At 40.5% G+C, this 16300-nt stretch overlaps 1 protein-coding gene across 2 annotated transcripts in view; it reads left to right on the top strand.

Annotated features, from left to right (window-relative positions):
* LOC143276558 (uncharacterized) overlaps nucleotides 1-16300 on the top strand; it is a 39399-nt gene that overhangs the window by 6590 nt on the left and 16509 nt on the right. For both annotated transcript variants that reach the window (XM_076581139.1, XM_076581138.1), the window contains exons 2-5: nucleotides 7566-7633; nucleotides 10984-11038; nucleotides 14044-14118; nucleotides 15707-15801. In XM_076581139.1, coding sequence (XP_076437254.1) covers nucleotides 7566-7633; nucleotides 10984-11038; nucleotides 14044-14118; nucleotides 15707-15801 — 293 coding nt within the window. The remainder of the gene's footprint in view (nucleotides 1-7565; nucleotides 7634-10983; nucleotides 11039-14043; nucleotides 14119-15706; nucleotides 15802-16300) is intronic.

Below are 16300 nucleotides of genomic sequence, written 5' to 3'. Positions count from 1 at the left end.
ACACACACACACACACACACACACACACACACACTATCAGAAGATGGAGGAGCACAGTAGTCAGTAAGACTGCAGACACTATGCACTGCTAAAGTACCACCACCAATCAAGTTATGAATCTACGCCTGTCATGAGCACACAGTCACTGAACACTCTTTTTCTTTGTCAGACGAGGGAATAGGCCTGTGTAATTTCAGTCTCACTGTCTGTCTGTTTCTCTGTGTGAGTAAAATCTCATGATGCACATCACCGAGTGTCATGATTTCTGATATCATGTGACATTGTGAGAATAAACAGCATTAAGTGCCCTGAGTTCTGCTGTATTTGCTTAAATACTCACTTCCCCACTGGGCACTTAGCTTGGGACTGATTTTCTGATCATGGTTCAGAATTTTCACATTCGTGTTGTCAGGCAGAGGGATCTTTGTTGTAATCAAACATTATTTGTTTACAGTTCAGAACTCTCAGAAATCGTATTCACATCATCAGACAGTGATCTTTTGTCATTATACATTATTTGTTATTTTCCACATTATTTAGCTTTTTCTAGCCCACTTTCTTGTACTGTAACTGTGTTTGTGTGCTGCAACTATCTTGTTCACTTGTTTACACAATACATACTATATGTACACACTGGTTTCTATGTGTTTGATTTAGGGGAGAAAAAGAAAACACCTGCATTGTAGGCAGTTATGCTCAATTTCAGGGTGTGAGCATGCTGGTTACAGTTCATTTCCACAACCCACGGAATGCTGACTTGGATCATAGAATATTTAACGAGCGAATTTGATTGCATACACATGGAGGGGGTGCAGGCATGAGCAGGTTAGTACATCTGCTGACCTAGGAGATCAGGGAAAATCTCCACCAGACTCCACGACTGGGATTTGAACCCGAGTCCAACACTTTGACTGCTCACCTGTTGCACCTATAGCATGGCCCGCTGACATAACTGAATGTTTAGATAGTAATTAAATCAATCGTAAGATCATTTTTCATTTTGTTCAAATTTTTACAAAGCTGAAAACACAGGAACAAGAACCATGCAGACAACAGACCAAGAACACTCCTGCACAAAAGGACATAAAGGCATCAACCATCAGAAATATTCGTTAAGAAAATCAGCCTTTAATTCTGCACCTAGTGGTTTGTTGATTTATGTTCTGTCGCACAGGTTCCTCACCTGTGCTGAGATCTTATTCGATTCATGTGGCATTGTACTGCATATATATATATATATATATATATATATATATATATATATATATAGAGAGAGAGATATATAGATATATATATATAGATATAAACCAGTAATAAAACTAGAAGTGACCTGTTTGTTGTTTGCTTTCCTTTTATCTGCCTGTGATATGTGTTGGGGTCATTGCTTCTGGGGTACATTTCTCTTTCTAAGACTGTAAATAATCTGTGAGAAGTGAATGTTTACCTTACGTTGTGTGAAGCAAGGTCCGTGAAATAATCTAAGGAATGTGTGTGTGTGTGTGTGTGTGTGTGTGTGTGTGTGTAGTTAAGTAGCAGTCTTCAATTTTAGAACTTTCCCCTCAAGATGATATGAGGGGAGGGGAGAGAAAATGAAAGTATTTGTGCATGTGCATGTGTGTGTGTGTGTGCGCGCACGTGTGTGTGTGTGTGTGTGTGTGTGTGTGTGTGTGCATGCATGTATGTGTGTGTGTGCACTTGTGAGAGGGTGAGTGCTTGTATGAATGTTATATGCATCTCTCCTTGTGTGCATGTATGTATCACTGTATGTATGCAATGTGAATGATGTGGCACAATATTGAACTTTACTCTCCCACAAACATCTACTTTTTATTTTATTTTATTTTTCATAATCCCTACATCAGCAATAAAGTGGCAGGTGCTTGGAATGCAGCCAGTGAAAATCTCTTGCAAAAAGTGTTACAGTGGGAAAGAACTCTGCCTTTACACCCCAATCCCCCACCCCCACCTTTTATTATTTTTTTCTTTCTTTTCTTTTTTTTTGTGTGTGTATGTGTGTGTTTGATCAACACAAATCAACCTGGGAACATCACAGTTTGCCAGCTGTGGAAAACGTATTGCAGGACCCAGGGGAAGAAGGTGCCTTGAGGGGGTGAGGGTGGGGGGTTCTAGGGAGGGATGGTGGGCAGGGAGGGGTACATGGGGGGGGGGGGGGGTGAGGGGTAGGTGTTGGTTGGCCAGGTAAGTTGGCTCGTTACGGTACGGGTAGTGAGGAACCCTTGGCTTCAGAAACAGCAAGGCAAGATTATCACAGGGCCAGGGGGGGATAGCAGTGCACAAGGAGGCTGCTGTGAGTGTTTTATTGATGAAGGCATCCGTGGTGAGTGACTGGACCCTCTGCTGATGCAGCACTGTCTGGATTGTGCGTCCCCGGTGGGTGTGTGTGTGTGTGTGTTGGTGTTGTGTGTGTGTGTGTGTCAGTGTGTGTGTGTGTGTGTGTCTGTGTTGGTGTGTGTGTGTGTTTGTTGGTGTTGTGTGTGTGTGTTAGAGGGTGTGTGTGTTGGACGGTATGTGTGTTGGTGTTGAGTGTGTTGGAGGGTGTGTGTTTGTTGGTGTTGTGTGTGTGTGTTGGAGGGTGTGTGTGTGTGTGTTGGTGTTGTGTGTGTGTGTTGGAGGGTGTGTGTGTGTGTGTGTGTGTGTTGGAGGGTGTGTGTGTGTGTGTGTTGGTGGGTGTTGTGTGTGTGTGTTGTAGGGTGTGTGTTTGTTGGTTTTGTGTGTGTGTGTGTGTGTTGGTGTTGTGTGTGCATTGGTGGATATGTGTGTGTTGTCTAATGTGTGTGTGTGTTGGTGGATGTGAGTGTTGGTGTTGTGTATGTGTTGGAGGGTGTGTGTGTTGGTGGTGGTGTGTGTGTTGGTGGTATGTGTGTGTTGGTGGATGTGAGTGTTGGTGTTGTGTATGTGTTGGAGGGTGTGTGTGTTGGTGGTGGTGTGTGTGTGCTGGCGGTGGTGTGTGTGTTGGTGGTGGTGTGTGTGTTGGCAGGTGTGTGTGTTGGTAATATCAGTTATGTGTGTGTGTTGGTGGTGGTGTGTGTGTTGGTGTGCATGTGTTGGAGGGTGTGTGTGTTGGTGTTGTGTGTGTTGGATGGTGTGTATGTGTTGGTGTTGCGTGTGTGTTTGGGTGTGGATGTGGAGTGTGAGTGTGATTGGTGGTGCAGGGTGGGGAGGGAGGATTGGAGTGTGTGCAGTGCTGGATGCTTGTGACATGTGTGCGCATTTCTTTGCGGGTTCCTGACATGCCAGTGATAGCGTCAGTATCTGATCGGTCTCCCAGCACTTTGTATTGAAGCTGATGTTTGCATGGGAAAATTGGTATTAGTTTCTGGAATGTCTTTTGTTCATTCATCATCAATATCTGTTGAGGTATTAAAAAAAGATGTTTATATTTATAAAAAGTGAAGATTCCCTGCATGCACCAACCACGACAGATTCTTCGATGTTAATCGTGATAGCCATGAAATGGAAGAACAAACAGCATGATTTCATTCTCACTGAAACCAGTGAGCTATGAAGTTTTAGCGTGTATACATACATAGTCAGTGTCTGCTCATTAGCGGTGAAGTGTATGAATATATTGTGCATGTTCCATATATGTTGCCAAGAATATGCAGTTCTTTCAGACACTGGTCATTAATTTTGGTTCTGATATGTAGTATTTTTTCACTAAAGCAACATTAGAACACACTTCAGAATCCAGCATGAACATGGTTTTTATATGCAGCTCTTTCAGACTTTGATTATTTGGTTCTGTTATGCAGTATTTTTTCAGTATATCAACGTTAAAACACACTTCAGTATCCAACATGAACATGGTTTTCAGTTATTAAAGGGAGACCTCCATCTGCTTAGCTGGCTGGCTATCAGTTTTGTTGTACACACACACACACACACACACACACACACACACACACACACACACACACACACAAAGAATGCAGCTAATCCCAAACATTTTCTAAATTCGACACCAGCAGCACATTCAAGACAAATTACAAGTCTAATGTATAGACTTCGTTTAAATGCCTTTCGTACAAAATTTTCTAAAAATATAAAATGTGTATGCGGTAAGCAAATAACTGTAAGCCATCTACTAATTCATTGTCTGAGCATAAGACAGTTACTTCCAAAAGATGTAGTTGATGACTTTTCTTCCAATATTTCATTAGCCACTGAAAAGATTTTGAATGATTATTCATTGCTTAGAATGTTTTCAGAAATTTTAAACTCCAGTACAGTTGGTATCCTCCTTTGATGTATTATATTTAATTCTGTTATTTATATTTTCATTGTTGTAGGTTAATACTTGTTGATATGCATATACATATTCTCCTTCCCATGACAGCTCATTCCATACACACCACAACCTCTTTAGACTTTTTCTTGTAATATACTTTTCCTCTGATACATGACATGAACTTTTTACACTAATCTTCACATGCATTCCCTTTCCTTTATACACTACTTTACTCCTTTCCGTCTAAAAACACTTATAGTGAATAGCCGTTAAACTGAAGAAAACACACACACACACACACGCACACATGAACATACACACACACACACATGCACACGCACATGCACATGTATACATATATATATATGCATACGCTCATGCTTGCAAACACACATGTATGCACACACATGCATATATGTACACACGCCCGACCCAGCTAACAGAAAAGGTCCACATGTTTTTCCTGCCACAAAATATTGGGTGCTGCCTAACCCGACAATCGGACTGATGCGGCACACAGAATTGCTTGGGTTCAGTGTTCTTAATTAAAGCACACAATGGTGTTTTGGATAAAAATCAATGAAATCAAGCCTCAGGTTAAACTTTTTTCTTTTTCTTTTTTTTTCTTTTTTTTGCTAGGTTGTATGGGATCGATATATTGATGATAATTACATTCAGCCCTGATATGGCTCTCAGAGTGGTCTGCTGGGTTATTAGGAGTTAATGGTGATAATGTTTTCCTACAACACCAGTTTTGTACAGTTTGCACAGGTTTCAGATTTTTTGTTTCCCTGTCACAGTGTCAGGATATATATTCTTCCCTTCCCGCTTTAATAAACTGGAGGGAAAAAAAATTGTGGTTTTATCACAAATTCTATCACATAAGCATATAGTTCATAAGAGATTTACTTTTATTGAACTATTTTTAGAATTTTTTTAGAAATGTCATTTGGGTGTTGAAAATTATGACATTAATACAACATCTGGTAATAAAAAAAAATATTATGAATTACAATATAAGTTTCAGGCCGGTACAATTCATTTCTCTCTTACATGGAGAGTGATGAATTTCTTGTAAACCCTACTTCACAGTTGCACAAAAGCATTCAGCCAAATCCAGATGGAATTATATTATAGTTCATCCCTGGCATGTGGATCGTAAACCAGTTGGGTTTCGCTTGAAAGGAGCGTGTGTCTCAGACACATATCAGATTCAGTTATTGAAGGGTAATGACAGGCACAACAGCGTTGGACTTTCAATTTGAGGGTCCCGGGTTCGAATCTGGGTAACAGCGCCTGGTGGGTAAAGGGTGGACATTTTTCTGATCTCATACGTCAACATATGTGCAGACCTGCTTGTGCATGAACCCCCTTCATGTATATACACAAGCAGAAGATCAAATATGCGCGTTAAAGATCCTGTAATCCATGTCAGGGTGCAATGGGTAATGGAAACAAGAACATACCCAGCATGCACACCCCTGAAAACGGAGTATGGCTGCCTACATGGTGGGGTTAAAACGGTCATACACGTAAAAGCCCTCTCGTGTACAAGTATGCGAGTGAACATGGGAGTTGCAGCCCACGAACGAAGAAGAAGAAGAAGAAGGAGACTAGCCCTAATCTTTCATGACATGTTTGTGATCAAAGGTGAAGAGGGATGGGGAGGGGGTGTAATCATACACTTACTTTTGTTGAAAATAAATTGGTTTAGGGTTGTGGTCCGTGAGAGTTTTTCTTTTGTGTGTGTGTGTGTGTGTGTGCGTGCACACGTGAAGGTGAGCGGCAGATGGGGTTTAGTGGATTCTTGCTTGCTCATTTGCAGTGTTTTGCAAATGTATATTCTGCACAACAGATTTTGTGTAGATTTTACTTCGAATATGAGAAAAAAATTGGTGTTATTAGATACAGATTTTTGTTTCAGTGTGTAAAGAAATTGACAGGTCATTGTTTTTTTGTGAATCAAAACATTTCTGTTAGGTGTACTTGATTTCATTTCTTACCACTTTGAGAGATGAATAATCCAATCCTTTGTATTTTGTGCACACTTGCACAATGTACACACACAGTTTTGCACACATATTCACACACATGCATTCTTGTGCTTCCACACAACTTAAAACATGCTAACACTTGTGCACACATAGACACAAAAATATATGCACTATGCAGACACAACATTTATCATAATGATAAATTTCATGTGCTTTGACACAACTACATACACACTGGGACACACACACACACACACACACACACACACACACACACAATGACACACACACACACACACACACACACACACACACACACACAACACACAATGACACACACACACACACACACACACACACACACACGACATGCACTTGGTTGAACACAGAGAGAGAAAGAGAGAGCAAAAAAGGAATAAAGACAGCAAGAAAGATGTAATATATCATGATCTTTATATATATATTTGATATGGATTTTTCTGTGTTTCCTGACAGTTTCCTGGTGTGTTCATTGTGTTGTGATATTGTGCTTGTTTGGCATTTCACACTGCACATCTGACCACATGGCAAGAGCAGTATTGATTTTAGCTGGCTTTTCTTCAAACATTACCTGCAGTCTGGGGTCTGATTGTTGTGTAACAGCAGCCTTCATCATTATTATAATGTTCATCATTGGGCGTCTGTGATTGTTTGACATGCCATTGGCTTGTCCAGCGGTGTGTTTCAGAATGAATTGATATTTCTTTCTTTCTTTTTTTTTTTTTCTTTTTTTTTTTTTTAATAATTTTTTTTTTTATTCATTATTGATTCACTTGTGTAAACAAAGTGAGTCTATGTTTTAACTCAGTGTTTGGTTGTCTGTGTGTGTGTGTGTGTGTGTGTGTGTCCGTGGTAAACTTAAACATTGCCATTTTCTCTGCAAATACTTTGTCAGTTGACACCAAATTTGGCATAGAAATAGGGAAAATTCAGTTCTTTCCAGTCATCTTGTTATTGTTGATTTTGTTGCTATATGAATTATGATTGGCTTGTTTCGCAGTATGCATTGTAAAAGTGATTGAAAAGTTATTATTATTATGACAATATGAGTATTATTATTGTTATTATTAGTAGTAGTATTGATATTATTGTGTTTTTTAATAACTATTACTATTAAGTAGTGTTATTTTTGTTGTTATATTGTATCATTGCGGTTGTCATCATCATCGTCATAATTTTGAATTATATAATGATGATAGATTATATTATAATAATGATAGTAGTAGTAGTAGTAGTAGTAGTTTATGTTTTTTGTTTTTAATTTTTTTGTTCTGATGTTTCAGGTCTCCCAGTATTCATACGATGATGACAGCTACATCAATAAAAAGCTGCCCAAGGAGCTTGTTCTCAGGTGAGGGGTTAAAAAGGTTATTTTTGTGGCTTGTTTCGGGTATAGGCTGTTGACACTTTCTGTCTAAAATGTCTCAGTCAGTCACTGTTTCAACAGTTATGCCTTTCAGACTCTCTCTCTCCCTCTTTCTCCCTTCACACTGCTGTACGGTTTTGTAATTTGTATTGTATGATCTTTGTAGTTGCATTTCTTGTGAAGAGAGAGAGAGGGGATGAGACAGAGTGTATGTGTGCGTGTGTGCGCGTGGTGTATGTGCGTGGTGTGTGTGTGTGTGTGTGTGGGTAGATGTGCAATGCGGTTTGGCCGACTGAAATGGAGAGGCACGTAAATTTCAGTAATCTGTATATTTGTATATAGCTATTTCCATTTGGTGCCATTTAATTTATCTTTTTATTTTCTATTCATTTTATTCATTTTATTTGTTTGTTGTTTTCTTCTTATGTTGGACATGTGCTGCTGCCAAAAAGAAAATCTCTGTACCAAAGTATAGACAATAAAGTTTGTATATAAGAAGTGTATGTGTATAAGAAGAAGTGTATTACTTGCACTCCTTCTTACAATATGTTCAAGGGCTGCAACTCCTACTTTCACTCATATACATGTATGAGTGGGCTTTTACATGAATGACCTTTTGGGGTTTGAGGGGGGTTTGTTTGTTTGTTTGTTTGTTTTTTACCCTGCCACATAGGTAGCCATACTAAATTTTTCAAGGTGTGCTTGCTGCGTTTGTTCCTTTTCCCAGTGCTGACATAAGTGATAAGATCATGGGATCTTGAACATGCATGTATTTGATCTTCTGTATGAGTATTAGCACAGAGAACGGGCACCAGCAGGTCTGCATATCTGTTGACCTGGGAGATTGGAAGGACCTCCACCCTTAAAGTTAAACCACCAGGCGCCACAATGGGGATTTGAACTTGGGATTTGTCCTGATTGACTGTTGTGCTCATTGTACGACTTTTTCATTACAGTCCATGATATTTGTTACGTGCAACGCCACCTTGTTTGGTTTTTGTTTTTCATCTCTCTCTGTCTCTGTCTCTCTGTCTCTGTCTGTCTGTCTGTCTCTCTCTCTCACATGTTGCACCCATTTCACAAAGACAGCTGTTGAATTCTGTGGAAAGATCCAGTCAGGTTGGAAAACAAATGCATCTCTCTCATACATATATATATATATATATATATATAGAGAGAGAGAGAGAGAGAGAGAGAGAGAGAGAGAGAGAGAGAGAGATGCATTTGTTTTCCAACCTGATTGGATCTTTCCACAGAATTCAACAGCTGTCTTGTTGCTTGTGGTTGTACTTTTTGTGCTAAATGTCATCGGACACATGAAACGTCAGTTTATTAAAAGTTTAATCCAAATTCACCAGCACACTTAGACCTCCACTTCATTGTATCATATTACTTTTTATTGTTTTTGTCAGAACTGATTTTCTCGGTGTGAAAATCTGGCTGCTCTATCCAGGAAGAGTGTGTCACCACAATGCAGGGCCATTCTTTTATTCTTCTTCTTCTGCGTCCATGGGCTGCAACTCCCATGTTCACTTGTTTGTACACGAGCAGGCTTTTACATGTATGACCATTTTTACCCCACCATGTAGGCAGCCATTATTTTCGGGGGGTATGGGGGGGCGCGGGTGGGGGGGGTGCATGCTGAGTATGTTCTTGTTTCCTTAACGCACTGAACGCTGACATGGAAGGATCTTTAACATGCGTATTTGCTTGCATATAATACACACAGTGGGGGTTCAGGCACAAGCAGGTCTGCACGTATGTTGACCTGGGAGATGGGAAAACTCTCCACCCTTTACCCACCAGCCACCGATTCTTATATATTCATTTTTCTATCTGCAAATATTTGTTTTAAAGTGGATTTGTGAACAGAATTTTGCCAGGGACAACCCTTATGTTGCCATAGATTCTTTTACTTACACTATGCATGCTGCACAGTCAGAACCTCAGTTCTGCCATCTCATCTGAATGGCTAGCATCCAGACCTCCTCTAAGGGTGTGGTGGAGGGGGAGAAAATTCTGGCGAGTGTTGGATTTGACCCTGCACACTCGATTCTCTCGCTTATTTTGCAGACACATTACTGCAAGGCCACCACTCCATGTATATGTCTTGGGGAGCGAGGGATGGGAGGGAACGTTAAACAAGTCTTTTTTTTTTAAAATCCCATTCCACGGGTAATGTTGAGTTTCAGTTTCTCAAGGAGGGGTCACTGTGTTCGGACAAATCCAGGTCTCTGCACTCAGCTCTTTCAAGTCTGGTCTTAAAACCCACCTCTTCCCAAAATAGCTCCCCTTCCCTGCCTCTTCCTTGTCTTCAGTTTTTCCAGTTTTAGAGTTATGCATGCATGTGAATGACTGGTGCGAAGCGCCTTGATTTGTCTCTGCACAAGATTCAGCTGTATATAAATAATAAAATATAATAATTATTATTATTATATACACTACACCACATCTGCTAGGCAGATGTCTGACCAGCAGTATTACCTAGCGTTTATAGTCAGGCCTTGAGTGCATGCATAATTGTGTACCTATCAGAATGGATTTCTTCCGGGGAATTTTTGCCACAGGACAACACTTTTGTTGCCATGGGTTCTTTTCCAGTACACCAAGTGTGTGCAGCACACGGGACCTCGGTTTATCATCTCATCTGAATGACTAGACGCTGAGTTTGATATTTCCAGTCAGACTTGGGAGAAAGGGCGAGAGTGGGAAATTAATCAAACCCAGGCCCTCATGGACAGTGTATTGGCAGATAATGGGTCGTAACCATTCTGCCACCTTCCTACGTAAAACATGGGAGCCTTGCGTCTGCTTCCTAGCTGTGCGTCTGGTCACCGCTCCAGTTTCCCAGACTTTATTCTCTGTCTGTGCCTGGCTGTGTCTTGTCTCTTTTCCGTCCTCCATCCATCAGTCAGTCCTCCGTTGGCTTGTGTCTTCCTCGTTTGGGCTTTTTTTTTTCCTTGCCTGTTTCTGTTTTCCCTTGTCCCATTTTCTTCTCGCCTTTCCAGAAGTGCGTGGTGTCTTGTTTCCGAGTAATGTTATTCAGAGCTGATGTGATGCAGCGTTGGGCCTGGTGGTTAAGTGCCTGACTCGGAACACAAAAAATTTACAGACTACTTCTTTTACACAATAATCACATTACATTCTAAATTTCTAATACAACACATATACAATACATTAATAGAATAGAATTGAATACAATACAGTGCAATACAACACACCATTCGTAGACTGATATAATCCTGAATTATACATTACATTCTAAATTTCTAACATGACCCTTGTACAACTCAGCATACACACAATACAATACAATGTTTCCTGATTTGTTTCAGAATCTTCTCCTTTCTGGATGTGGTGACCCTGTGTCGCTGTGCTCAAGTGTGCAAGGTATTGTGTGTGTGTGTGTGTGTGTGTGTGTGTGTGTGTGTGTGTGTGTGTGAGTGTGTGTGTGTTAATCTTGTATATATCATTATAATTTATATGTGTATCCTTACGTCATTTGTATTCTTGTGTTGCTGTGCGCAAATGTGCAAGGCCTGGTGTTTGTGTATACCGTCTTCCTGTGGGTGTTGTGGGTGTGGATGTTTGCATGTGGACAGTATTTATCTCTGTAATGGTATTCAAGATTTTAAACAGAGAAAGAAAAACGCGCGCGCGTGTGTGTGTGTGTGTGTGTGTTTTGTGTGTGTGTGTGTGTTTTGTTTGTTTGTTTGTTTTTTGTGTGTGTGTGTGTGAAAACTCATCCCCTGTTTATGTTGTTGATTTTGTTTGTTTTATTTTATTTTTTTTTTTTTAGGATGAATTGACTTCAGCATTTATGTGACAAGAGTTCAAAATGACAAGGCACATATCCTCAGAAAAATTCTGGCATAGAAATGGAATCTATTAAATTGAATTATCTTTGGGCACATTGGTCATTACAACCTAGAGTTTATCTTCTTTATGCCCTTGACAACTGCCATGAAAAAACCCATTTATTCCTTTGAATTCAGAGAATGCCTGTCAGGTGTCATACATGTAATACACATATTTTTTTCCCCGTGTATTCTTATTTCAGTTTTATGCTTCAACAAGTTCAAGGCTACAAGCTACAGCTATCTTGGACTTTCCTACGAGTCTCTTGAGGATTAATAACAGTACTGTGTGTGTGTGTTTTTTTTTATTTCTGTCCTACTGTCATATTTTCATAGTAAGCTTGGTTCAGTCCCTTGAGGATTAAGAACAGTAGTGTGTGTGTCTGTGTTATTTATTCTATCATTATATTCATAAGTTATAACCTAGATTCTTGTTGGACTTTTGACTGCAAAGTATCGGTAACTGTCACAGTTAATTTCTGGGTTTGTCTCCATTTTTTTTTCTCTCTTATTGGATTTGTCACAGGGTTTTATTTGGATTTTTCTCTCCTTTTTTTTTCCTCTCCCCCCTTTTTTTCTTTTTTTTGGGGGGGTGGGGGGGGGGGGGGGGGGGTCTCAGTTTTATTTATATTCTTCTGGATTTGTCTCCTTACGCCAGAGTGAGAGAGCAGAACATTTTGACAAGAACGGTCAGCAAGCAAGAGGGAAAGAACGAACAAGTAAGACCCAGAGGGAAGCTAAAGGAGGAAAACTGATGCCATCGAAGGGAGACGACAAATGATTAAAGTTCACTGAAGGCCAGTCTGCTGTTGTGGACTGTACAGATTTATAGCACACAAACGCTGCCACCCCCCAAAAGCATTGTCATTTTTAACGGAATCCTTCAAAACTTGTCTGTGTTTTGTGCTGAAATTCAACAATTTCTGGAGGTGTGGTGAGTGTTTGGAAAATGTTATTTTTTTTTTAAAAAAAAAAAAAAAAAAAAAAAAATGTTGTCTTTACTGTCAGTGTCATCTTCTGAAAAAAAAAGTCGCTGCATTTTTTCTTGGTGCCTTTACGTCCAGGTTTGAATATCAGTCATTCAGTGTCTATGTTTTTATCGTCGCATTTGTTAATTTTTTTTTTTTTTTTTTTTTTTTTCCTGTTTATTGATGTTACTATCATCTGCTCAGTATCACTGTCGGTGTCTTCTCTGTCATCAAATTGTATCTCTTGGGTATGTTGATGGCTCTTTTCTTTTCTGTTTACCAATCTTACCGCCATCTGCTGATTATCAGTGTCTGCTCTGTTATCAGACTGCATTTCTTATGCTACTGGGTTTCTTGTTGGTTCTATTTACTGATGTTGCTGTCATCTGCTGAATATAGGTGTCTGTATTGCTTATCTTGGTTTCATTCATTGCTTCTTGTTCTTTTTCTTCTTCTTCCTCTTTTCCCTCCTCTTCCTCCTCCTTCTTATTCTTCTTCTTCATCTCCTCCTCCTCTTCTTCTTCTTCTTTGTCTTCTTCCTCCTCCTCCTCTTCTTCTTTGTCTTCTTCCTCCTCCTCTTCTTCTTCTTTGTCTTCTTCATCTTCCTTTCTTCTTCTTCTTCTTCATCTCCTCCTCCTCTTCTTCTTCTTCTTTGTCTTCTTCTTCCTCCTCCTCTTCTTCTTTGTCTTCTTCGTCCTCCTCCTCTTCTTCTTTGTCTTCTTCATCTTCCTCCTTTTCTTCTTCTTCTTCTTCATCTCCTCATCCTCTTCTTCTTCTTCATCTCCTCTTCTTCTTCTTCTTCTTCTTCATCTCCTCCTGTCCTTCTTCTTCTTCTTCATCTTCCACCTTTTCTTCTTCTTCTTCATCTTCGTCGTCATCGTCTTCTTCTTTTCCTCTTCTTCCTCCTCTTCTTCTTCAGTCTGTGAAGAGTCATTGGGGCGCTCCACAGAAGAACTGTTCACCAGATTAGACCAGGTCTGTCGATTGTGTGTCATAGCCTTGATCTCTGTAAATGGTTTTCCTATCCATTCTGCAATGTTATCTGTCTGTCCATTGTTTTTTGGGTTGTTTTTTTTTCATCTTCTGAGTTCTAATCTTACTATCACCTGCAGAATATCTTGTCTGCTTCGTTACGAAGTTGTAACTTTTGCTCTTGGTTGATGGTTGTTTTGTTTATTGGTATTGCTGTCATCTGGGGAATGAATGTTAGTGCCCAGTATCTTTTCACAATAAATTTCTGTTGTTTATAATGATACCTCCAGCCCCTCCTTGCATTTGTGGGCTGCAACTCCCTCGTTTACTGACATATAAACTAGTGGACTTCATCATGATGACCTATTTTACCCCACAATGGAAGCAGCCATACTCAGTTTTCAGAGAATAACTAATGTTACCTTATTTTCATCAACAGGTGGCTTGGAGATGGTGGTGATGGTTGTTTTGTGTGTGTGTGTGTGTGTGTGTGTCTTGGTGGTGGTGATTTTTGTCCGGAGAAGAAGTCACTTGGGGTTTAAACGGAAGAATACGGCATTGGTGATTTATTTATTTATTTAATTTACGTTGTGTGCAGACATGGAACGTGTTGGCTCTGGATGGCAGTAACTGGCAGAGGGTGGACCTGTTTGAGTTCCAGAAAGATGTGGAGGTCAGTGTGTGATGATAATGATGATGATAGGCCTGGAATGATGGCCCAGAGGTAACGTGTCTGTCTAGGAAGCGAGAGAATCTGAGCACACTGGTTCGAATCACACCAGCAGTTGCCAGTATTTTCTGCCCCTCCAGTAGACCTTGGGTGGTGCTCTGGACGTTAGTCATTTGGATGAGATGATCAACCAAGGTCCTGTGTGCAGCATGCATTTAGCACACATAAAAGAACCCACGGCAACAAAAGGGTTGTCCCTGGCAAAAATTCTGTAAAAAAAATCCACTTCAGTAGGAAAACAGATAGAATTGCAGACAGAAAAAAATACAAAAAAATGGGTGGTGCTATCAGTGTAGCAATGCGCTCTCCCTGGGGAGAGCTGTCCAAATTTCACACAGAGAAATCTGTTGTGACAAAAGAGTGATACAAATACAAATGCACTCAGACACACATGTAATGTTTAACGTATATGGCCGTTGTTACGTTGTTTTTGCTTTTTTGTTTTTGTTTTTACCCAGCCATGTCGGCATCTATACTCTGTATGCATCTGTATAGAAAGACAGACAAACAGACAGACAGATAGATAGATGGATGGATGGATGTGTGTAAGTATGTGTGTGTGTGTGTGTGTATGTATGTTTGTTTGCATGTGTTGTGTGTGTGTGTTCGCTATAGGTTGTTACAGACATGCATTTGTTCATTTCAACACACTCACGCACACATGCACACACACACTCGATAGGGAGAATGGGTGATGAGGAGAATAATAGAGCAGGGGAGGGGGGGTGGGGGGGGGGGGGATGGGAAGTGCAGAGGGAAGAAGGAAGAAAAAAAGGCAGCTGATGATGGAGTGGTGTGGGTGTTGTGGAGGAGTCATGGGTCATGTTACCAGTAAAAGCAAATATGTGTCCTACTACATAACAGCAATGGCTGTTACATGTTGCTGGAAAGTATACAATCAGATTTTGTGTGTGTGTGTGTGTGTGTGTGTGTGTAATCATATCTCTGTGTGTGTGCAATGATGTCTGTGTGTGCGATGCTGATGATGATGGTGTGTGTGTGTTTGTATGTGTTTGTGTGAATATGTTTGAGTGTGTTTGTGTGTGTGTGTGTGACATGATGATGATAATGCCTGTGTGTGATGCTGATGATGATGACTATATGTGTGTGTGTGTGTGACTCACTGTGAGTGTGTTTGATGTTAGTGATGATGATGATGGTGTGTGTGTGTGTGTGTGTGTGATGATGATGACGATGATGGGTGTGTGTGTGTGTGTGTGTGTGTGTTTGTGTGTGTGTGTGTGTGATGATGGTGATGATGATGATATGTGTGTGTCATGATGATGATGACGACAATGATTATGATGATGATGATGATGATGTGTGTGTGTGTGTGTGTGTGATGACGATGATGATGACGATGTTGATGTGAGTGTGTGTGTAATGACGACAACGATGACGATGATAATGATGATGATGATGTGTGTGTGTGCTTGTGTGTGTGATGACGACAACGATGATGATGATGATGGTGTGTGTGTGTGTGTGTGCGCGCGCGCGGGTGTATTTGTGTGTGTGTGCGCGCACGCAGGGCCCAGTGGTCGAGAACCTATCCAAGCGGTGTGGGGGATTCCTCAAGGCCCTCAGTCTGAGAGGCTGTCAGGTCATCACAGATCAGGCCTTAGGGTGTGTCCACTCATTTCTTTCTGTCGTCCTTCCTTTCCGTCTTCTTCTCCTTCTTCTTCTTGTCCTTGCTGTCCACTCATTTCTTTCTGTCGTCCTTTCTTTCTGTCTTCTTCTCCTTCTTCTTCTTGTCCTTGCTGTCCACTCATTTCTTTCTGTCGTCCTTCCTTTCTGTCTTCTTCTCCTTCTTCTTCTTGTCCTTGCTGTCCACTCATTTCTTTCTGTCGTCCTTCCTTTCTGTCTTCTCCTCCTTCTTCTTCTTGTCCTTGCTCTTGTTGTTGTTGTTGCTGGTGGTGTTGCTGATGTTATTGCTATCGTTGCTCTTCTACTTTTTCTTCTTTTCCTTGTTGTTGTTGTTGTTCTTCTTCTTCTGCTTCTCCTTCTTCCTCATCTTCTTTCTCCCCCTCCTCCTCCTCCTCCTCCTCCTTCTTCTTGTTTGTATCATCACCATCTTCTCTTCTTTTTTCTTTTTATGTCTTTTTTCTTCTTTTTCTTCACTTTC

This window comes from Babylonia areolata, chromosome 32 (assembly GCF_041734735.1).
Source record: "Babylonia areolata isolate BAREFJ2019XMU chromosome 32, ASM4173473v1, whole genome shotgun sequence".
Lineage (NCBI taxonomy): Eukaryota > Metazoa > Mollusca > Gastropoda > Neogastropoda > Buccinidae > Babylonia > Babylonia areolata.
This window is presented reverse-complemented; position numbering and strand designations above follow the sequence as displayed.